At 42.9% G+C, this 23,495-nt stretch overlaps 1 protein-coding gene across 2 annotated transcripts; it reads left to right on the forward strand.

Annotated features, from left to right (window-relative positions):
* The first annotated feature begins 661 nt into the window (after positions 1-661).
* On the forward strand, positions 662-22,808 carry LOC146317179 (transcription initiation factor TFIID subunit 4-like). Of its 2 annotated transcripts, none has more exons than XM_084734362.1 (15): positions 662-1,884; positions 3,495-3,673; positions 4,535-4,609; positions 4,904-5,095; positions 5,186-5,308; positions 5,433-5,522; positions 6,173-6,367; positions 7,492-7,567; positions 7,682-7,787; positions 9,351-9,520; positions 10,616-10,746; positions 11,019-11,144; positions 11,789-11,845; positions 13,756-13,878; positions 21,108-22,808. In XM_084734362.1, the coding sequence occupies exons 1-15, from the start codon at positions 834-836 to the stop codon at positions 21,267-21,269; spliced, it is 2,856 nt and encodes a 951-aa protein (XP_084590488.1). In that variant the 5' UTR covers positions 662-833; the 3' UTR covers positions 21,270-22,808. The 2 variants fall into 2 exon arrangements, with proteins under 2 accessions (XP_084590488.1, XP_084590489.1); XM_084734363.1 differs by having other exon boundaries at positions 4,907-5,095.
* The last annotated feature ends 687 nt before the right edge of the window (positions 22,809-23,495 follow it).

The raw sequence follows: 23,495 nt of genomic DNA on the forward strand, positions 1-23,495 counted from the left end.
TTACATGTGCAACAATAAAATAGTTTAATATTAGATCAGAATTATATTTTGGTGTCATTGCTTAGGTGACTAACATTATATTATTAATGATGATAACATTAGTACACAAACTAATGAAAAACTGACATAACATATATAAGTGCTAATATAGTTTAACTATTTGTTAACAGTAAAATAGCAATTAACTATAATTTTTTATTAATTTATTATGGTTATTATAAAGTGTTGTCCAGTTAACTCACAGTCATGTAGTCATCCCAGTCTCAATAAACAGACACACACGTGCCTGTATGTTTATATTTTACTTTAGTTAGTTTTGTTCATACACAGTATAATTGCAGTTAGTTTTAAAAAAGTCCTAAAGTCTAGTTTTTATGTTTATTTCAGTTACCTAAAATGTTTTTCCGTAACTAATTTTAGTTTTCAATTTAGTTTTTCTTCAGAGCTTCAGTTTATAGTGAGTTTTACCTGCAGTTCAAGCTATAAAAACTTGAAGAAATAATGATAATAGTAATAGTAATAATACGTTAATATAAAGCATGTTTCTATTCATGGTGACCCATGAATAGAAACATTGAATTGTTTGCAGACTCACAGTTTTGATAATTTTCTTGTTCTTTGCTGAAGTAATTGTAGTGATTTAAAGATCTATCACTGATATTTCTGAATGTCAAACCTTGTAAACAATAAAATTAAATGGTTTAGAAAACACTGTCATACGTTGTGTTGAATCTCAGATCTAGTTCTTCTATTTCTGTGCTGGAAAACAGCACGGATCCTCCGCGCACGCGTACATTCTAAAATACGATTTGCACAACGGTCCAGCATCAAAGATGGCGGGAGCCTCCGACCCACTGGAGGACATGCTCTTCACTGAGGTGGACGAGAAAGCGGTGAGCGACCTGGTGGGCTCTCTGGAGTCTCAGCTGGGCGACAGGAAGATTCCCGCCGCTCAGGCCTGTGGCGGAAGGCGCGAGACAGCGGCGGCAGCGGCCGCGTGCGGACCGCTCTCAGGGAAAGTGCGTGAGCCGCCAGCAGCAGCGGGGTCCGCGGAGCCGGAACAAGGACACCCGGACTCCGGTCCCCCTGAGCCCTCCTCTACCTCCTCTGCGGGCCCCGGGACCGGGACCCCCGCTGGAGCAGCTCCACCTGCCCCCGCCGCCTCCCCGGGACCTGCACCGGCACCAGGACCCGGAACTCTGAGCAGCTCTCAGCCTGTTAGCTTCCCCCGGGCTGCGGTCGCGGGTCCGAGCCCGGCTCCGGGCTCCCACACTGACATCAGGACCGGGTCCCCGGGCCTGCAGAGCCTCAACGGCTCCACTGGACCCGGACCTGGACCTGTGAAGGTGGTCACCGGCTCCTCCATCATATCCTCTCAGCCTGGCTTCCCTGGACCTGGGTCCACCCCCGCTGTGACCCTGCAGAGACACCTCAGCCCGGCCCCCGGGGTCCAGAACGGTGTGGACCTGAAGGGGGCACAGCTGGGGGCCCCGGGGGTCTCCAGTCCTCAGGTCCTGAACCACAGCAGTCCTCTGATCCACACCAAGATGCTGGTCCCGAGCCAGCCTGTCTCCGGGACTCCCCCGCCCGCCGCGGTGCAGACTCAGACCGGGACTAGTCCGGCTGCCGGGACAGGGACTGGGACCGGAACTGGGACTGGTGTGGTGAAGCCGGCGGTGAATGGGGTGCTCCAGCCTGCGGTGGCCGTGGTGAGGCCCCCTGGGGCCCCTGTGGTGGCCCCTGTAGTGGCTCCGGCCCTCCAGCAGCAGAGACCAGGACTGGCAGTGAACCCGAGCAGAGCGGCGGCCCCTCAGCCCCCGCTGGCGGTCCGGCCCCAACAGCAGACCACCATCCAGCTGCCCCCTGGTTTCACCATGCCCCCCGGTGAGACACACATGCGCACACACCTGAAGGGTCAACAACATGATGTTGAGACATAAACACTCTGTTTATCAGCTTGTGACTACAAACAAAGATGGCTGCCAGAAGTGAAACCTGTCTGTGATAAATCTGTACAACTTGAACCAACATTTAAAAATCTTAATTTCTACTTCTAATGATGTTTTCATATAAAACACACAACGTAAAGGGACAGTTCACCCCAAAATAGAGTCAGTGTTGTCATGGCATGTCATCAATCCAGAGGTCAGCCATGTTGGATGTACTGAACATAAACAACGCAACGGAACTCACACAAGTCTCGATCCTGTCAGAATCTTTTTAATTGAAAAATAGGTCCAAACATGTGAAAACAACTCGTTTTGTCATATTCAGTTTCCTGTCAGAGAGGAAAGAAACCAGAAAATATTCACATTTAAGAAACTGAAATCAGAGAATTTGGAGTTTTTTAATTTAAGAAATGTCTCAACCTTATTAATCGCCCAGGCCTACTTTTAACATCAGTTTCTGAAAATAACCAACTACTTCTTAAACAACTGACTTTGTTAATAAATTTGTTTTGGTTTATATTTTGATGTCAGATCAGCAGGAAGTAAAAGTAAAATTGTTGGGTTATCTCTCCAATAGAAGATATCAGCTCATACAGATCTTCACCTCCTGTTAACTTTATTTTCCCAAAATATTGTGTCCTCTCCTGCTGGCCGGGTCCTTCTCTGTGAGTTTTAGCAGCCTCCACACATCTTCCTGTACTTTTCTGTGGTTCAGACCTCCTGACACCGGCTTAAACTGAATATCTGGCACGTTGTTTACATCCCTGCACCTCCAACAGACACTCTGTAATGGAACAAGATGGCTCTCAGCTTGTGGAGCTCAAAGAGACAAATCATGACCAGGTTACTGGAGATAATCCACACATTCATGTAGGAATTACTTTCTTTCTTCCAAGCGACACGCACCAACTGTATCACTGCGCAGAAGGAAGTGTGTTTCTACTCGTGGATGAGAGACTTGTGATGGCGTGGGATGTAAACAATGGGATCATTATTATTATTTTTATTTTCACCACCTAACCTTACTGTCAGACATACTGTTCTGACAGTATATGACTACATGTCATATAAGACAAATCTGACTCTCTACAAATCAACCAAACTACGTTCATAAAATCAGTCATTTTAGCTGATGGAACACAGGAGTTGTTGGTCTAATGTTTCCTCCATCTGTTAGCAAATTTGTATTATTGTGTTACATCAGTGAGTCTGAATTAACCCTTTAAAACACGGACGTCTCACAATCATACAAACAAACTGACAGACGAGGAAGAATCATAATCTGTATTTTTGGTTTTTGAGTGAACTGTGCCTTTAAGTTGTGACTGTGTGTCCTATCAAGGTAACCAGAACTGACGTGTCTCCTCTTCCTATAAGACACAAGTAACATTTTAGCATTTATCTGTCTGCTAGATTTTCATATCTGTAATTAATTTAAAGTTTTCCTCCCTGGTTGCAGCCCTGATGAAACAGGTGATTGTTTATCTATCACCTGAATAATTGATTGATTAAAATGTTGTGGCGACTGTGTCCCGTCTCCCTCAGGTATGGTTCTGGTCCGGACGGAAACGGGCCAGCTGGTCATGGTCCCTCAGCAGGTTCTGGCTCAGGCTCAGGCCAAGACGCAGCAAGGACAGACAGTGGCCAGCCTCGCCCAGAGACCGGCCACACCCACCGCCGCCACGGCCGCCACAGCCACTATCAGGGTCAGCACCGCCACCACGGTAGGTCAGCTGCACGCCAGGGTCTGTTGGGCCACAGCTGTCTGATCAATATGAAACTGATGACCGTCACTAAGGTCGTTTAGTGGCTGCAGGAGGCGGGACTCAGTCTAACCAGGGTGTTTAATTGGTAGATGAAACTGCTGATGTCATAACGACCTGTTTAATGATCAGTGTCAGCTGAAATAAAGACAGTCTGATCAGGTCTTTACTGGACTCTTTACAGGCTTTATTTATTAGACTCCACGTGTTTCAGGTCACTGAAACTGAGATTTTTGAAAAAAAAATTCAGATTTCTTTGTTTCTGTTTATCGACTGAACCAGACAGAATTTTGTCTGTTGGGTCAAATCAATAAAGGCGAAGGAACAGATGTCACATTCCTATAAATAAATATCTGTTGTCTTGTAATTGTTTTTTGTGTTTTAAAGTTAATGAGCACCCTGCACATGCTCAGTATGTTCTTCCCTGGTATTTTATGTTATCACTGACGTACATTTATTTTCATGTTCAATTATTGTTTACGTCACATAATTTTGGGATTTTTTAGAGCTGCAGCAGTTGGTTGATTAACCAATCAAGTAATTAATTGAGAAGAAGTCACATGTTGCTGGTTCTGTGAAGATCTGCTGCTTCTCATTAATTTATTTTTGTGTTTTGACTGTCAGACGAAACAAGACACCTGATATCATCAGCTGGACCAAACGATCAACCTATATGCAAAACAGAAAACAACATCAATGAATAAACATCAGTTGATCTGATTTCTCAAAAATCTGTTGTGTCCTCATATGAACGTTAATCAGATTTCCCATGATGCTTTGCTGTTCCTGACCTCATCCGTTGTCCCTCCCTGCTGTCTGCAGGTTCCTCAGACCGTCCGCCTGGCCTCCCCCACTCAGACCAGAATGGTTCAGCCTCCCTCCACCACCGCTGTACAGGTGTGTGCTTCACCTGCTGCCAGTCAGGCTTTTATAAGAACTAAAGTTAAATTAAAACTTAAACCTTGCTGTGAAAAAAGACAAAGACTAATTTTTTTCCAGTAAAAATGAAAATTGTGATGCAACAATGATCACTGCCAATAATCACAGCAGCTCTTGGCCAAAACAAACCATCATGGTGTAAATCTGTGTGGACAGAAAAGAATCTAATCAATAAATGATTTTGTTAAATAAAAAGATTATTTGTGTGCTGCTGTTCTGTTTTTCGCTCTGATGGCGTCTGTTGTTTCCCAGAAGGCCATCACAGTGGCCCCCGGCGGTGTGGCGGTGTCGGTGAAGATGACCACGCCTCAGAAGCCCCAGACAGTGATAACGGCGGGGGGGACGCCCGCGGCCAAACCTGCCGGCGTCCCGTCCTCACCCCTGACCAGCACGACGCCCGCTGCCCCCGCCACGCCCGCCGGCAGAGTCGCCGTGGTCTCCCAGGTCCACTTACACTTCCCGTTTACAGAATAGACAGACGATAGAGAAGTAATCCGATTACTCATTGTTGATTTTTTGACCCCTCCCTGACAGGAGATGCAGGAGAACGTGAAGAAATGCAAGAACTTCCTGGCGACGCTGATCAAGTTGGCGTCCCACAACTCACCCTCCCCAGATACCTCCAAGAATGTGAAGGCCCTGGTCCAGGACCTGCTCGTGAGCAGCATTTCTTCATCATCATCATCGTCATCATCAGATCAGATTCAAACAGTCAAACTTTATTGAAACTGTCCGCGGCTGCAGAGAAGCTGATGTGTCTGTTCTGTGTGTTTGTGTTCAGGATGCAAAGATTGAGCCGGAGGAGTTCACCACTCGGCTGCAGGCTGAGCTGAAGTCCTCCCCACAGCCCTACCTCATCCCCTTCCTCAAGGTAACACTACTATTACTATTACTATTACTACTACTACTACTATTACTATTACTATTACTATTACTATTACTACTACTATTACTACCTCCTGCACTGCTGCCACTACTGACTAGGGCTGAAAGATTCTTGCTTACATCACAGTTTTTCTCTCTAAGACTCGAGTGATGAAGCTGAAAAACTTGTCACAGTAGTGTAGTTTTATATCGGTCCATATCAATAATTATTGATTGAGTAGGTGTTACTGACGACTTGTTGTGTGGGAGCGACTGAGATGATAAAATGACAACAATGACAAAATTACATATTAAAATATTTTTTAGGGCTGCAGCTAAAAATTAATCGTTGAATTAATCTTATCGCAGTCTTGTTCACGGACTCGCGGTGTGTAATGATCAGTTTCATCATAGATCAATCATTTTCTCCACTAATCAATTGGTTGTTTGGTCCATCAGAAATTAATCCAGTCACAATCTTGTCAGCTGAAAACATGTTTGGACCTATTTTTTGACTGTAGATCCATTTGGTGATAATTTTTGCTGATGAGTCCTTTGGTTCTTTAAGTTTAATCTTAATGCTTCGGTTCTTTAACTGAAATAAAGATTAGAAATGCAGAACTTTAGTTTTTCTCTGTTCTTACTGTTGCTTGACAGAAAAGCCTCCCCGCTCTGCGTCAGTCTCTGCTCAACAGTCAGCAGTCTCTGGTGACGCCCACCCCCAGCACCTCTGCGCCGCCCCTGGCTGCCCCCGGCTCCGTCACCGCCGCCGCCACCATCAGGCCGCGGCTGCCCATCGGTCCGGCCGGCGGCGCCGCCGTCAGACTGAACCCACCGCTCACGAACACTCTGGTAAGATGGCGAGCTGCTTGTTAAGAGTCTCGGGTCGTCGTTTATGCTGAAGGAACGACCCGAGACGAACATTTTAACCACGGATGATCAATAATCAATAATCGATTAATCGGTCGTTAAGAATTTGATTGATCACATCAAATTTAATTGATCTTCTATCAAATAAACATGAGAAACATGTAGCTACACTCTTAGAAATAATGGTTCCAAAAGGACTGTGGTTCTACCAAGAACTGTTTGTTTCTGAAGAACCCCTTTTTGGGAGGAAGGGTTTGTCAAGGGTTCTTTGTAAGACTGAGGGTTCCATTAAGAACCCTTTTCATCCAAAGAACCTTTTTTAGATGAAAGAGTTCTTCAAGGATTGTTGAAATCCCTGAAGAACTCTTTCAAGGGTTCTTTGTACTATAATATAAAACAGTAGGTAAACGGGAGTAGAACTTCCTGAATGTGTTCTAGATAATTCTTGGAATATAAAAAAGTTCTCAGTAAAATTTCTTGGTGGGATTCTTGTTAGCACCGTTATAAAGGTAGAAAAGTTGTGGATAGAACCTCCAGAGAGGGTTCTAATTGGAACTATAAAATTGCACATTGCATAAAAGGGTTCTTGGTGGAACTCTTTGAAAGGGTTCCAAGTGAACTTTTATAAACAACAGGAACCAAAAATGGTTCTTCTAGAACTGTGTATGGTTCTAGTTCTCAGCTTTAAAGATCACACCATCATGATGTGTTTTAAATGGACGTGAGAATAATGATTCCTTCTAATATCACAATTTTAACATCAGTCAAAATAATTAGAATTAGATATTTTTTCCAAACTGCTCAGCCTTAGTTTTTGTTCCATCGTTCCATTGTTCCACCTTTGGTTCTTATTATTAAAATGTTAAAAAGTGGTCTGTCATTTTGTCTGAACTCCTACATTTAAAAAAAATCTTTCAGACTTTGAAAAGTGAGTGTATATAAAGCTGTCAGAGAACGTGGAACATGTTGCTGTGGATTTTCAGTCTGATTGATTGATTGTTAATTTTACCAATGATCAATAAAGGAACCAGTTTATAGCTTGCAGCCTTGATGTAAACCAACTGTTATATGTTTTATTAACGTTCCTTTAACGTTTGTTCCGTCAGGCCGTGAGCAGAGCAGGAGTCCCGACTGTTCAGACTCGTACGCCCGTCGTCTTCAGTCAGACTGTCAGACCTCAAGGTGAGACTCTGTGGACCAATCAGAGGCAGCGATTTGACTCCCAGCAGGTTGTTTATTAACATTAGTGGACGTCACACTTGACTGACGTTCTCTGTTTTTTTTTTTTGTCTGCAGGTACGCTCATCAGGGGACCAACAACTATTATTGGCAAAAGTCCGGTTCACCTGGCAGCTCAAGCCAATCAGAAGAAGCTTAGTGACCCGGGGGGCGGGACATTCAGGTGGAGTACCACTCACAAACACAAACGAGTCAAAGTGATTCAAGGAGAAAAAAAAAAACAATAAAAAATGAAAATAAACTGAATTAAAAGAATAAAAATTAAAATTAACAAAGTAGAGAACGTCTTCTGCCCACTTTTAGTGATCTAATAGAACTAATTGATCATTTAAAATCATGACGGTTCCTTTTTTTTAATTTATCCCGCAAAAGAAAAACCAGATGTGAGAAAATCTGCTGATGCTCAACATAACTGAATGAATGACTCATTATTTAATGATTATTTTATTTATTTTGAAATTTTAAAAGACAATAATAATAAAATTATACATTTAGTAAAAAAAATAAACTAAATAAATGCTCAGATTGTCACTGAGGAACATAAATTAACATTTAATGTCTGAAACAACATGATATTTTTTTTCTCCATATTTTGTCTTTTGTTCCTGCTGCTGGATTTCAGTCCTGTAGTTCACAGATGAGCCACCAGAGGGCAGCATGTGTTCACACACACACACATGCACACACACACACACACACACACACACACGCACACGCACACGCACACACACACACACACACACACACACACAGACAGACACACACACACACACACACACACAGACAGACACACACACACACGCACACACACACACACATGCACACACACACATACACACACACACACACACACACACACAGTGTTGATAGTCAGTACAGGTTCCTGACAGAACACTTCAGGTCCAGATGGATCTCATGATATCTGACAGAACATTTACTGAAGAACCTCCAGATCTCGTCCAGACACACGTGAAGAAAACACTTCATACTTTCATTTCACTGCCTCGTTTCTTCACGTACAAATAAACAATCAATATTTAGTTTTAAGATAAACTTAGAACCAGTTCCTATTTAGAACCAGGTTACAGGACAAACAGAGAAGCAGCTGATATCTTCATAAAAGCAGTACAACTAATTTACTAAACAAATAAATCATCCTGACATTTTATTAAGCCAACTTATTAAAAATATCTATATTTATTTATAAATATTAGATGTTCTTTTGTCTTGTTCCATCTTTTATTTTGTTTTCCTTATTGTTAATTTTTTCTTGTCTCGTCCCGTCTGTCCTGTCTGATGTCCTCTGATGGATCAATCGTCTTTTCTGCGTCTTATTGTTTCGTCCATTCAGGTTGAAATCAGTCTGGATGTTTGAAGGAGGTACAATGATGCAAAATAACAATAATCAATAATTGACCTCAGAGTCAATCAAACTAAAGTACGGAGTCTGTTTAGAAACTGTGAGGAGGACAAAGTTCAGATATTTGTGTTCAAAGGTAGAAAAATAAATACTCAAGTAAAGTATAGATACCTGAAAACTACTGAAGTGCAGTAACTAAGTACTTGTAGTATTAGTAGTTAGTTACTTCCCACATCAGTTAATGTCAGGATGAAGACGTGAAACCTGGACTGGATCAGGTGTAACAGGAAGTGGACTGTGTGTGTGTGTGTTTTCTGTTCATGTGTTTCACAAACCGTCTCCGCTCGGCGTCTCTCCTCCTTTTAGAGATGACGATGACATCAACGACGTGGCGTCCATGGCCGGCGTCAACCTCAACGAGGAAAATGCCCGTATCCTAGCAACCAGCTCGGAGCTCGTCGGCACGAAGATCCGCTCCTGTAAAGACGAGTCGTTCCTGCCCACCGGCCTGCTGCACCGTCGCATCCTCGACACAGGTACTGACACACCTGTAGGACACCTGATGGTCTGCACACACTCAGTCACATGTCTGAGACATTTTACAGTAGAACGTAGAACTCAAAGAGACAAGATGAATGTTCTGTTCACAGATCGTTGTCACGGCTGAGAGTTTACTGAAGATCTTATTGTTGTTATTGACGTATTTTGAGCACAGCAGTTCTAACACCTGACAGGTGTCACATGACCTACTGTAGTCGTCACATGACCTCCTCTCATTAACAGTGAAGGTAGATGTTAAAGAGTGTCTTTAAACTCAAACATGTCAGCTCAACCTTTTCATTTTTAGTTTTTATTTATAAAAAAGCAAAAAAGGCTTTTCACAGGCCATTAAAGGGACATTTCACCAAAAAATATGTTTTTATCCATCCACATAGTTTTGGACATATAAGCTGTAGAGACGTCTGCCTTCTCTCCAATATAATAAAAAATACATCACACTCATAGATCATGTAGACAGAATTTTTGTCTGTTTAAAATCTGATTTTTTTTTTTTTTTTTATGATTAATCATTAATTGATCAGTCCTCATTAAGAATTTAACCAATTAATTATCAGTAGAACTTTAATCAGGCTTGAAAAGTTGAGCCAGAAAAGGCTGAATTCTGTCTGAACACGACCTAAACTCGTTTTTGTCAGAAAAACAACAAAAATCAAGTTTACAGTAATTCAGATGGTCTGAAAAACTTCTTAAATGTAACTTTTTCAAACCTGCAGAAACCCTGAAAACATGGAGGATAGATAATCTAATATTCATCCAATATGTGAAGAGAAAATAAGCAAATGATAATGTACAGTGAGCAGGTCATTACTGTTCATAACAGTGACCTGCTCACTGCACATAATCCTGCTTGTTACATGTTTATGTACCAAAAAAATCAATGATTGTGTCTGTAATGAAGAAATAACAGACGTCAGAATGTTGTAATTCAACAATAAGAAGCAAGTATTTAAAAGGTTTTGAGAATTCTTGAAGTCTGAATGAGTTTGGAGAAAAGAGGAGATTGTGTTTGAACCCTGCTGAATGATGTTGATACAGTTGTTGTTGTTGTTGTTGTTGTTGTTTGTGTTCAGCTAAGAAGCTGGGAGTGACTGAGGTGCCGCTGGACGTGGTCAACTTCATCTCTCATGCCACCCAGTCGAGACTCCGCTCGCTGCTGGAGAAAGTTTCAGCCGTGGCTCAGCACCGCACGGACGGAGGGAAGGTTAGACACACACACACACACACACACACACAAATTAAATTAATTATTGATAAATAACTGATTGAATGACTGATAGTAGCAGCTGTAAGTCTAAAAACACACAGGTGTCACATTAATTTGTTCTTTTTGTTTGTTTATGGATCAAAACATCTGATTTAAACAAACATTTACCAAAGCTGGAAGGTGCTGGAAAACCTTGAAAATGCTTGAATTTGACTCTGGACAAGGTGCAGCCAATCATCTTCCTCCTCCTCTTCCTCCTCCTCTGTCAGGATGAAGAGCATCATGAACAGATGTCAGACGTTCGCTCTCAGCTTCGTTTCTTTGAGCAGTTGGAGCGGATGGAGAAACAGAGGAAAGACGAACAAGAGAGAGAGATCCTGCTGAAGGCTGCCAAGGTACACACACACACACACACACACACACACACACACACACACACACACACACACACTCTACAGTCAGAATAAACTTCATAAGGTTCTAACAGAAAAGAAATACATTAAAATAAAACTGTTCTGGGTAACACGTCCCAGAACTTCATGATAAAGTTACAAATTACCCACAAATTTTACATTTAAAAAATTACTATTAGTTTAATTAATGTGCAACTTTTAAAATGTGATAATTCATATTACAGATTTATTTCACTTCATACTTATTATAACATTTATAATCAGCATATAAACATAGTAAATGGTTTATAACACATAAGACCATTTTCAGTGTTTATTAATGTGCAGCATTTATTAGAACTTCTCATATGAAACACATTTTCTATTATTTCAGCTGTTTGATTATATCATCATTAATTATCAGTTTGTACTGCAGACAGGAGGAGTTAAAACTATTAACAAATGAAAACTTAGACCAGATTACTTACTTTACTGCCTGTTATAAACCTGTTATTACAGCTTTATAAACACAATATAGATGATAAATGAGGGACTCAACATTAAGTTAGAGAAGTTCTTAAGTTCTGAACAAAATATTCTGTTTTTTGTTTTTGTTTGTAACTGATGTGTTTGAGTTGAACTTCCAGAGTCGAGCCAGACAAGAGGATCCTGAACAGGCTCGACTGAAGCAGAAAGCTAAGGAGGTACGTTAGACACACACACACACACACACACACACACACACACACACGCACACACACGCACACACACGCACACACACTGAACCAGAAAACATAAACAATTAAACTGTTTACCCGACAGATGAAGATAAATGTTCTTCTTTATGTGCAGCTGATGTTTAAAAGGACGCTGTAAAAAGTAAAGTTGAAAAGAACGTATCATTTCAGAGCCGCTGCCTTCAGTAGATTTTTGATTTTTGAACTCTGACTGGAATCTTTGATTTCTTTTACATCCAAACATGACACACAGAAACATCCGCCCTGTGTGGGGGTTTTGTCCTCCTGCGGTTTCCCTCCCTGAGGCCACAGCCAGGCGGTGCATTCACTGACCTCAGGCAGAGGTCAGGGGTCATTACCCATAATTCCGTATGCTGAGGCCTGAGAGGGCGAGGCATGTTGGAGCGGTTTGGAGCGGTCTGAGGAGGAGACAAATCTAATGATCACGTTTCTACAGCTGCAAATAACCATTATTTTTTATTACTTATTAAGATAAGATAATCTTTTATTAGTCCCACAACAGAGGGAAATTATCATTATTACCAAATTATTACCAAAACACAAATAAAAAAGAAAAAAAACAATAAATAATAAACAATAAGTGACCACTAGTTGAAAAATAGGTCCAAACAGGTGAACGTACGTCCGTGCACTCCTGTTTTCACCTGTTTGGACCTCTTTTCAATTGACAAGATTATAACAGGATTAATTAATCAATTAAGTTTCTGGACCAAAACAACCAATCAGTTAATTGGGAAAATGATCAACAGATAAATTGTCAATGAAAATTATTTGGTTAGTTGCAGCCTCAATTGATTGAGGTGTTTTTAATGTGTAATCTCACCACTAGATGGCAGTAAATCATCCTCATTAACAGAGGGTGGGGGGGGGTTTATGTTAACGAGGGTCCTCACAAACACATAAAGACAGAGAGACTCACCATGTGTCCTCCTTCTCTTCTAATTAACATTATAGTGTGTTAATGAGAGTAAATGTTGCCTCAGTTTACATCTCCTGTCCAGTCTGCTCCTCCTCACACACACACACACACACACACACACACACACACACACACGTGAAGACTTTAATCTAAACATCTGTCTCATCTGTTTCTGAAGAACTACATTCATTTGCTTTAGTCTGTTAGAAAAGAAACATCTGGAATTTGATCTCCACGTCTGGATAAGTCTGGGAAAATATTTGTGTTTCCAGATTTTTGCCCCTGTTCTGTTCTTTAAAAAGTAAAATACAGAATTTCTAAACTAAAATAAATGGATCATACAAGCAGAGAGTTTGTTTACTTCCTGTTTGTGCAGAGATGGTTGACAGAGCAACAGAGAAGGTTCAGAGTCACAGTCTTTGTATTCAGCACCAGAGAAGCAAACAAAACTAAATCCTTTACATAATAAATATCAAGCTTAACGTCCTCAGATGTCAAATATGGCTTGAAAAATCTGCCAAAATGTCTGGAAATGTGAGCTGTTAAGTCTGGAATCCAGAAGTGGAAAATGTGATGATGTGAGGAGGTCATGTGACTTAATTAATCTCACTCACAGTAAACTATAGCTGCTAGCTACCTTGCTAACATATCACACTACAGCTGCTAGCTACCTCACATAACATACTGTAGCTGCTAGCTACCTCGCTAACATAATACACTATAGCTGCTAGCTACCTCACATAACATAAACTATAGCTGCTAGCTACCTCACATAACATACTGTAGCTGCTAGCTACCTTGCTAACATAATACACTATAGCTGCTAGCTACCTCACATTAACATAACATAAACTATAGACTATAAAAGTCCCTTAATATGAGGCCCTCCTGTCAAAGTTGTCCTGCAGATACTTACAGCTGTTGTTGTCCTCCACAGATGCAACAGCAGGAGTTGGCTCAGATGAGACAACGAGACGCCAACCTCACGGCGCTCGCCGCCATCGGTCCACGCAAGAAACGCAAGCTGGACTCACCGGGAGGCGCCGCGGCCGGCGCAGAGGTAAGAGATCAGAGACATTGTTTATCATCAGTGGACCCTAAGCTTCGTCGACTGTGGTGTTCATAAGGCTGCAAACTGTCAGCTCTGTCCTTGATTGATCAATTAACGATCAATTAATCAGACTGACAAAACGCTGCAATTTTTTTAGATCCATTATTTGTAAGAGTGTAGCCTGTGGAACATATACAGAGCTTCATGTTTCACGTGTTTGATAGAGGATCGATTAAATTTTACATGATTGATCAAATTCTTAACGTCCCAGTTATCAATCATTGATTAATTGTTATCATATCTATTTGCAGACTGTAATCAATTCTAAATTCTTACACATGAAGGTTATTATTAATAAATAAAGAACATTTTTCCAGTTTTAATTTTTGTTTAATAAATATCGTATCAGTGACTTTTTATCGTTCTGGTTTAGATCCTGATCAGATGCTGTAACTTCATTCATTCCTGTTGGTGTGTGTTGATGTAAAAGGCCATGAGAGTGTGTGTGTGTGTCTATGTGCAGCCAACACACACACGCACGCACGCACGCACGCACACACACACACACACACACACACACACTTTCTCTGTCTCTAATCCAGGCAGTGACTGTGACCAAAGTTGAGTGAAGGGGGTCAGTGTCTGCCTGGAGCTTTGTTGTGAGTTGTTGTGACTCCTCCCCCTCTCCTCCTTCTCCCTCCCTCTCTCTCCCCCTCCCTCCCCCCAGGGCAGCCATAGATTTGAGCTCTGCAGAAATGAGCTTGGGGCTGGGTGTTGGAGAGTGAGTGTGTGTGTGGGGGGGGGGGGTCGTGGCCTGGGGGTGATGTCTGCCTCGTGCTCGCCCCACCCTCACCCACATTCTCTCTCTCTCTCTCTCTCTCTCTCTCTCTTGTCTCTCTCTCTCTTTCTTTCTCTCTCTCTCTCTCTCTCTCTCTCTCTCTCTCTCTCTCTCTCTCTCTCTGTCTCTCTCTCTCTCTGTCTCTCTCTCTCTCTCTCTCTCTCTCTCTCTCTCTCTCTCTCTGTCTGTCCCTCTCTCTCTCTCTCTCTCTCTCTCTCTCTCTCTCTCTGTCTCTCTCTCTCTCTGTCTCTCTCTCTCTGTCTCTCTCTCTCTCTCTCTCTGTCTGTCCCTCTCTCTCTCTCTCTCTCTCTCTCTCTTTCTTTCTCTCTCTCTCTCTCTCTCTCTCTCTCTCTCTCTCTCTCTCTCTCTCTCTCTCTGTCTCTCTCTCTCTCTGTCTCTCTCTCTCTGTCTCTCTCTCTCTCTCTCTCTCTCTCTGTCTGTCCCTCTCTCTCTCTCTCTCTCTCTCTCTCTCTCTCTCTCTCTCTCTCTCTCTCTCTCTCTCTCTCTTGTCTCTCTCTCTGTCTGTCTCTCTCTCTCTCTCTCTCTCTCTCTCTCTCGTCTCTCTCTCTCTCTCTCTCTCGTCTCTCTCTCTCTCTCTCTCTCTCTCTCTCTCTCTCCACACATCCCGCCTGAGGCTCGCCCCCCAGCAGTCCCACACAAAGGCAGCAGAGTGATTTGGGGGTAGGGGTGGTGGAGGGGCTGAGGATTAAGCCTCTGACGGGGAGGCAATGAACTCTGGGAAATGTGAGCTGTGTTCCGGCCTGCAGAGAGTGATGGAGCTGCTGTTGTCGGGTTCTTGTCAGAACAAAAACACCTGAAATGTGCAGGAAGTGATGCTGTTTTCTTCCACTGGGGGGCAGCAGAAACAAGATCAGATCAGATTTTAACTAAAAAAACATGAGACTGATTATTAGAGGTGGTTAATCTGTCTGATTTCCTGATCCGATTCGATTCCGATTATTGAGGTCCCAATTCGATTACAAACCGATTTTCGATTATTTCGATTAGCTTTGGTTCATTGTCTTGTTGGTTTATGAACCCTCGACCAATCAGATTCAGTCCAGAAGGAATCCCATGATGCACTGAGATGTTGTGGTTGACGTTCTTGTTCATGATGTCGTTGATTTTCACTCATTTGTCCACGACGTTTCCACAAATGGAACCTCACACCATGATGGAACCTCACACCATGATGGAACCTCCACCGTGTTTCACTGTGGCTGCATGTGGCATCAGAACGTTCTGCAGCTTTTCTGTGGACATGAAGACGACGATGCTGACTGAAGAGGTCAAACCTGGACTCGTCCGTCCAGAGGACCTTCTTCCAGTCATCAACAGTCCAGTGTTTGAGCTCCCTGGTGAATCTGAGGAGGTTCTGGATGTTTGCAGGCCTCAATAATGTCTTCAGCAGCTCGTCTTCTCTTTAAACCTCGTTCCATCAGTCGTCTTCTTCTGGTCGTTCTGGAGACGTTCTCACACTCTGATCTAGAAACATTTGTCTCCGTCTGAAGATCAGCTCTGGTCTTCCTTCTGTCTCTAGTTCTTAAAATCTTGAGGTGTCAGTTAACTTTCGGTTCCTGCCTGTTCCTCGGTGTATTTTGTAAGAACCGGTCTCTGCAGTGGACTCAAAGCAGACTCGTCCACACTGTGAGACACTTTATGTCTTTTCCTGTTTGTCTCAGAGACCATCCAGCATCATGAAGTGTTTTAATGTGGACTCTTTCATTTTCAGTCATGTTTTACCGTTTTGAACAGAAATGATGAATTTCAAACTGGATTCATCTTTTTAGACTCAAAGTCGAAATGAATCAAACATTCAAACAATAAAACTCATTTTTCTGTTCAGGAATGAAAGTAAATAACTATCATTTGAAATCTTAATCAAGAAACATATAACCCTTGTCCCCGAAGGAGAACGGTTCTCCTTCGGGGACAAGCTGAAGAACCCTATATGGTTCTAGTTATTAGCTTTATTTCTAAGGGTGCATGTAATGCTGTCAAAGAAGGTAGAACACGTTGCTCTGGAACTGTTTTTTTTTTTTTTTTATGATTGATCATTAATTGATTGATTAAGGACACAGCTGATGTTCAGTGACATCTGAGTCACATGATTAACGCATGTCTTCGGTTCTTCACTCAGTCTGTCTGTGGTTCTAACAACGCAACATCTTTTTCTTGAAGCAGCACAAATGGTTCTCTGTTGTTGTGAGTTCTGCCCTCAGGCGGATGCAGTCCGCCCTTTAGCTCCCGACTGCAGGCCTGATCAGGCTTCAGATAGTCCCATCCCCCCGCCCCTCTGCCCCCCCGCCCCGTTCCACCGCCCTGTTCCACCGCCCCGTTCCACCGCCCCGGGCTGCAGCCTGTTATGAACACACACTAGCAACGCAGGAGCTTTGTTATTCTCACTGAATAAAACAACAAATAACCTGCTGCCCAACCTCCTACCACCTCAGGTCAACAGCTGGCAGACAGACAGACAGGCAGGCAGAGAGACAGGCAGACAGGCAGAGAGAGAGGGAGGGAGAGAGAGAGGGAGAGAGAGGGAGAGGGAGACAGGCAGGGAGGGAGAGAGAGAGGGAGAGAGAGAGAGAGAGAGAGACAGGCAGGCAGGCAGAGAGAGAGAGAGGGAGAGAGAGGGAGAGAGACAGGCAGAGAGAGAGAGAGAGAGAGACAGGCAGGCAGAGAGAGAGAGACAGGCAGGGAGAGAGAGAGAGACAGGCAGGGAGACAGACAGGCAGAGAGAGAGACAGGCAGGCAGAGAGAGAGAGAGAGAGACAGGCAGAGAGAGAGAGAGAGAGAGAGAGAGAGACAGGCAGAGAGAGAGAGAGAGAGACAGGCAGGCAGGAATCGTTCTCATTTCCATTTAAAACGTTGATGTCAATCAGTTTCATTTTCAGCATCTTAGATATAAAGGTGAGAACTAGAACCATATATAGTTCTTCAGCTTGTCCCCATAGAAGAACCATTTTTGGTTCCTGTTAGAACTCTTTATAAAAGTTCACTTGGAACCCTTTTCAAGAGTCATACCTAGAACCCAGCATAAAGGGTTATATCTAGAACAATCTGTGAAGGCTTTCACCTAGAACCCCCTGTGAGAGGTTCTGCAGAAAACCCTTTTATGTTGCAATGGTTCCACCCAGCACTCTCTCTGAAACGTGTTTGACGATCTGCACGCTGTAGGAACCCTTCAAACTGAAGTTCTCTCACACTCTAGAACGTTTACTTCAGCAGTTTAACTGTTTAACTCTTAAAAAAATCAGTTAAAAGCTGCTGTTTGTGATCAAAGTCACTGATGTTTCAACATCTACAGAATATTCAGTTCACTACATCAGTGATGATAACAATTAATCACTGATCAATTAATCGGTTGTTAAGAATTTGATCGACCATTTAAAATTTAATCAAAACAAACATCTGAATCATGAAGCTTTTTATATGTTCCACAGGCTACACTCTTAGAAATAAGGGTTCCAAAAAGGTTCCGCCTGAAGGGCTGTGGTTCTACCCCAACCTATTTGCTTCTGAAGAACCCTTATTAGCAGAAAGGGTTTGTCAAGGGTTCTTTGAGAGAGTAAGGGTTCCATTAGAAACTCTTTTCATTCAAAGAGCCTTTTTTAGAAGAAAAAGTTCTTGAAAGATTGTTGAAATTCTTGAATAACTCTTTAAAGTGTTCCTTGTACCATAATATAAAAAGGTTCTCTGTAGAACCCCCCAGTTTGGTCCCTGATAAAACCCTTAAAATATACAAAGGTTCTTGTTAGAACCTCCTCGTTGGATTCTTGTAGCACCTTTAGAAAGCTAGAAAGGTTTTGGATAGAATCCCCAGAGCGGTGTCTGGGTGGAACCATTGCACCATAAAAGGGTTCTCTGTAGATCCTCTCACAGGGGGTTCTAGGTGAAACCTTTCACAGATGGTTCTAGATAGAACCCTTTATGTTGGGTTGTAGGTAGAACTGTTTGAAAGGGTTCCACATGTACTTTTATAAAAAAAAAAAGTTCTAACAGGAACCAAAAGTGGGTCTCCAGTGGGGACAAGCTGAAGAACCCTATATGGTTCTAGTTATGAGCTTTATTTCTAAGGGTGTATATAACGCTGTCAGAGAACGTGGAACATGTTGCTGTGGGAATAAAACTCTGAGGGGATGTTTGATAAATGAAACATTTTTAAGATTTTGTCAGTCTGATTAATCAATTAATTGATCGTTAATTGATCGGTTAAGGACAGGGCTGACAGTTTTCAGCCCTAGTAAACGTGGAACATACCAAAAGAAGTTTTTAGGAAGGACTTGTTCCTCGTCCGGTTCTGTAAACGTCTACCAAATGTAGAAGTAGTTGTGAGTGTGGTGTTGAGATGGTCTTGACTTGTTTCAGCCTTCAGGTTCTGCTCATGTAGAAAGTAGAAGAATCATTCAGTGTCTCGTGGAGAACCAGTGGAGAACCAGTGGAGAACCAGTGAAAAATGGTTCAATTCATTTTTCAGCTTTATTCTTTGACTCAACCATCAGGTTAACTGGTTTTATCCCAGTGATCAGAGGCTCCGCCCACAGCCAGAGATCACCTGAGGCTTCTTTCAGAGAGCTGCCGATTCACACGTTATCTTTTCTCAAACACTGGTCGGTCTCACGGCGCCATGACGCCTCGGGACTCGACAGCAGCCTGGGAAGAGACGCTGCGAGTCACCGGCTCGCTGTTGGTTTAATGTACAGGGTTGTTGGGAAACTGGGCCTGTCGGAGCAGCAGCTCTGACACTCTGTATGCATGAGGAGTAGCTGCAGGGCTCGGCCCGGGTGTTACCTGTCCTCGGGCTGCAGACACACCTGACATGTGAAGGTGTGGCGATCCTCCTGCAGGTCTGGACTCACTCAGTCATTACAGGAGTGTGGGAGACCATTCATCTCTTAATGATGAATCAGCAGAGGTTAAAGCAGGAAGTCCTGACAGTCTGAACACGAAACACAACCAGCACCGACAGCAGCTTCAAAAAATAAACAGATTTTAATAGTTATCTAAACTCCGACACGCGATGGATATTAAACAGATTCTGTCTTTAAAGTCTTACATTTAACTTGTTGGTGCAGAGATCTACTTTAGTTCTTGTTAAACCTGTCAGCATTTACAGTTTTCAACAAAGAGTCTTTAATAAATACCAGTAACGCTGCATGATTTGGTCAAAAAGAAAAAGTCATATTGTGATTATTTTGAGTGAAATGTGCTACGATTAGTGGAAATGATCCTTTTTGTTTTACAGAATGAATTTATTGAGGTCTGAACCAAACAAACTCACTGAAGAACGTTTTCTCTGGAGAACAAGATTTTTAGGCCAGGACATCAAAGCAACACTACAGAACCTCGTTCTAATCCTATGACACGTTTTCTCACATTTTTCCCTTTTCAGAAATTTGCTCTTGAGTTCTGTGACTTGGCCATACGGTGATTTAGTGATCAGTTGTGCAGCGAGACAGGAGAAGATGGGATCGTTGTTAATCGTTTCCTCTAACTGTTCTTTAATGTGTTCTCGTGATCCTCATTGATGTCACTGCTCTGTCTTCCACAGCAAAACCCGCTCATGATTAATTTAAGGTGGCATCAAAATCAGCCCCAGACTTCCTTAAAAAACAATCACTGACTTTGTTGCGTTGAGAGGAAACTAAAGTTCACTCACTACAGCAGGGGAGGTAAAAGTCCTCTGTCTTTACTGCAGTACAAGTACAGATACTCGAGTAAAACTGATTCAACTTGTTTACTGCAGTAAAAGTGAAAAGGTTCAGGCTCTGAAATGTCCTCAGAGTATAAAAGTATAAAGTTGTCCTCTGAAGGACATTTCTACTGACTGTTTCTGTCCAAAGGAAACTGAAGCTCAGCTTTTCTCCTCCAGAGTCTCCGTCCGTCGTCCGTCTATTCAAACTAAAGTAAGGAGGAGAAAGTTGAGATATTTGTGTTCAGATCTGAATTCACATGGATGGAAGTATTTTCACCTCCACCCGTCTCTCCAGCTGATTTCTTTACTGTCTTGTATTGATCCCTGAGTGTTTTCTTTAATGATCAGATGAGCTGCTTTCAGTTTTGTTTTCCTGCATGCAGTAATGTCACTGCAGCAAATACTGTTAAATGTTGGGCAACAAAACTTACAACTGTATTTATAAAGTTGACAGGACAGAGGAAACCGCAGAGGAGACAGAATTAAATAATAATGTTAGAGCTGCTGTGTCTCGTGTGCCTTTTTCCCTCCTTTGTCACATCGACTATTAATCAGAGTGTTAACTTTTATGACCCGACCCGCAGATAAACCGTCGTAACTGTAGTCTGCTCATCCTTTGTCTCGTGTTGAGTCTTCTTCGGTCCCTGAAGGCGGACCCTGCCACCCAGCCTCAGTCTAACGCTCCTCTCTCTCCTCCCTCAGGTGGCGTCGGGCTCGGGCGCGGCCTCCTCTGCGGCCGCCTCGTCCCGCCAGCAGCTCCGCCAGCGGATCACACGAGTTAACCTCAGGGACTTCATCTTCTGTCTGGAGCAGGACCGCTCCACAGCTCGCTCTCTAATGCTCTACAAGGCGCTGCTGAAGTGAGGAGTCGCTGCAGATCACAAACTGGATTACACTTCAACCTCCAGATCCTTGCAGACGGTTTCTGTTGACCTCAGTCTGGTCTTCAGTCCCTCACCTGAACCTGCACCTCCGGCTTCACAACTTCTCTCCGTGTGTTTGAAAAGGACGTCTCAGTTTGAGCTCGGTCAGGTGCTGAGGTTTGGACCGCACATTATGCTTCACTTCCATGTTTGTTCAAATCAAACTGCACTAATTTAAAGTCCAGCTCACACCAGAAAGTAGAACAATGACATGAAACTGTGGAACATTTTCCACTGAACTCGCTCTGGTTCTTCAACTGGTTCTGTTCAAGATTGTTGGAGACTTGGGGCTGTCTTATGAACCAGCCAGAGTTTTCACCGGTTTTGAGGAAAAACATTTTAATCAAATATGCATAACAACTTTGAGAATATGACACATCGTTTTGGTTCCTAAAGAAAAATCTGGAGTTGTTTGGTTCCAGCTGGGAACCAACCTGTGGGCTCTGAACAAAACACTTCAGAATAAGGAACAAAGCTGCTTCCATGTTGATGGGACAGGCCTTTGAGAGATGTTTGGTGATGTAGTGATGACTTGCAGGGCTAACTGGTGAACTATTGTAGCCTGTGAGCTAACTGCTAACTTGCTAGCAGGCCAGGCTAACGCATTAACTCTCTGAGCTTCTTATTTTCTCTCTGTTGTCATTTTATCCAGAATTTCACGCAATAAAAAGTTATTGAAGAGGGAAAGTAAACAGCATGCTAGTTAGCTGCTTAGCTTAGCTCGTTCAATTAAGGCGATATTTTTTTCCCAGGATGATGAAGGTTGTGCCTTACTCTGCTTGTGATTGGCTCACCCTGATATTCTTACCCTTACCCCACCTAACCAAAACTCTCATGCCTAAATCTATCCGACCCAAACAATCCCTACTGACGAAGGCTAGCCAATCAGAATCAGATTAGGGTGGGTCATGGCTTCACCATCCTGGAGAAAAAATATTGCTAGCAGAACAATTAGCATGATGTCCTGCTGTCTGCTAACTGTGTGTAAACCAGTTCACACTCTGACAGAGGAGCTTTGATTAAAACTGGACAGTGACGCACCGATAATAAGCTACGATAGCGCTCCAACTCTCCGTCCAATCAGAGGTCAGCTCTGTCAGGACCGCTTGCTGTTGGTCAGAGGAGAAAATTCACAGCTCAGAGGTCACCAAAGTTGAATTTGCTGTCATTTTGTTTTGCAGATTTACTTTAAATTGCTTCAGATGGTAACAAAGGGACAGTTTGACCCAAAAAATCAAAGATACATATTTGTCCTCTTCCATGTAGTGCCGTTTATACATCATGACAGTTGTGTTGTGAGTTTCAGAGTTGTGGAGATATTGATCTTTTTGTGAGCAGCTTCATGTCTGAACTACTTTTTCTAGTACAAAGTAAGTAATTCTGGTAAATCCAGCCCTGCTAACAACATGGCTGATATCTCCAAAACTGTGCAACTCAAAACCATCTGGATGGATTAACTGTGCCACAGGTGAGAGGAAAAATATGTTTTGTTTTTGTTTGTCTGTTTGTTTGTTTTTTTGCGGTGAACTGTCCCTTTAATTTAAATATCAGATAAATCTTGCTGTTCTAAATTCTGGTGTGACTGAACATGGACACAAAAAAAGATCAAAATCAACGAAACAGAACCTGCAATATCCTAGACACTTATCCAAACTTGGCGCCTACGTTACCCACAATGCAACTGTAACTCTAACACCCGTCTGTAGAACAGACTGTGAAGTGAATAATGTGCAGGTGTGAAGCTCATCCCTGTGTGTGAGAAGTGTTTTCCAGACCTGAGCTGATCCTGGTCCTGATGCTGCTGGCGGGATCGCTCACCTGGTTTTGGACTCCAGCGCTGTACCTGAACAGGTGCCTTCCACTCTCATCTGTCTGTTCTGTTCCAGAGCCTCTCAGCCACCACTCAGGACGCCGGGCTCACGGGCTCCTCGCGTACTTTTGGGTTTTAACGTTGTCACACTCACACACACACTCAGCCATCACTGTCACTGCTGAAGTCTGAGAATAAGTTTGATTGACTGAGCATCATGTTGTCAGAGGAATGTGCACCGACACAACTGTGAAGGTCGACTGAACGGGGAGGGAGCGGCTGGTGGATCGTTTTAATGTGCGTGTGTGTGTGTGTGTGTGTGTGTGTGTGTGTGTGCGTGTGTGTGTGTGTGTGTGT

Source organism: Lutjanus erythropterus, chromosome 13 (genome assembly GCF_056507025.1).
Source record: "Lutjanus erythropterus isolate fLutEry1 chromosome 13, fLutEry1.hap2, whole genome shotgun sequence".
Classification (NCBI taxonomy): domain Eukaryota; kingdom Metazoa; phylum Chordata; class Actinopteri; order Lutjaniformes; family Lutjanidae; genus Lutjanus; species Lutjanus erythropterus.